Source organism: Trichinella spiralis (assembly GCF_000181795.1).
Source record: "Trichinella spiralis strain ISS 195 chromosome Unknown Scfld5989, whole genome shotgun sequence".
NCBI classification, from domain to species: domain Eukaryota; kingdom Metazoa; phylum Nematoda; class Enoplea; order Trichinellida; family Trichinellidae; genus Trichinella; species Trichinella spiralis.
This window is the reverse complement of record NW_003532928.1, coordinates 1-887: the sequence shown is the minus strand read 5'-3', so window position 1 is coordinate 887 and position 887 is coordinate 1. Positions and strand designations below refer to the sequence as shown.

The 887-nt window shown below is 31.8% G+C and overlaps 1 protein-coding gene across 1 annotated transcript; it reads left to right on the top strand.

Annotated features, from left to right (window-relative positions):
* Nucleotides 1-28: 28 nt before the first annotated feature.
* On the top strand, nt 29-867 carry Tsp_14767 (putative protein tag-76). The gene is made up of 5 exons (XM_003366450.1): nt 29-119; nt 192-363; nt 424-541; nt 581-762; nt 834-867. The coding sequence occupies exons 1-5, from the start codon at nt 29-31 to the stop codon at nt 865-867; spliced, it is 597 nt and encodes a 198-aa protein (XP_003366498.1).
* The last annotated feature ends 20 nt before the right edge of the window (nt 868-887 follow it).

Genomic DNA, 887 nt, shown 5'->3' with positions numbered 1-887 from the left:
CCCTGTGGTGGATTCTGATACCGTAGAAATGGTATTCAAACGTATTGCTGACAAATGTGACAGAGATGGAATAAAATGTGATTTGGTATTTGTTGCGTTATTTTCATCTGAACAATATGGTAATGATTGTTTTGTTGTTATATGATGAAATTTATTTTATTAATGCTGAATGTATTTTTACCTTTTTTAAGCTCAAGTGAAATCTTGTGGTGATATCACTTTTGGATTGGTCACTCAGTGTGTATTACCGAAAACAATAAGTGATGTAGCAATAAAGAAGAGTTATTCGACGATGTTAAATATTGCGATGAAAATAAATATGAAAATTGGTGGCATCAATACAAAATTACTGGAAGATGAAATGTATGATATTGAATTTATGAATGCGTATGAAAAATTCTTGAATGGAAGTTTTTTGTTTAGTTTGGATAATTATTTGTATAAGAATAATGCATTGGTAATTGGTGTGGATGTGGTTCATCCATCAGCTGTAGAAACGCATTTACCATCAATAGCTTCGGTGGGTATTATTCATGATATTGTACTTCCAAATTATTGAAGGAATGTTTTTGATTTAAAGGTTGTTGGAAATGTGGATACAAAAGTGACGAAATTTCATGCTTCGGTGAAACTACAACCAGCGAAGCAAGAACTGATCACTGGATTTATCGAACAATTTTCAGAACGTTTACTGGAATATCTTGATGTTAATGGTACGGCTCTGAAAAATATTATTGTTTATCGAGATGGAGTATCCGAAAGGTCAATTTATGCAGTGAAATTGTGTTGTATCATTAATTGAAGCAAAGTAAAAATTTATTTTTTTTAAAAAGGTTTTGGAAGAAGAACTGCCCTGCTCTTTCGTAGGGCCTTGCAAAATTCATTTT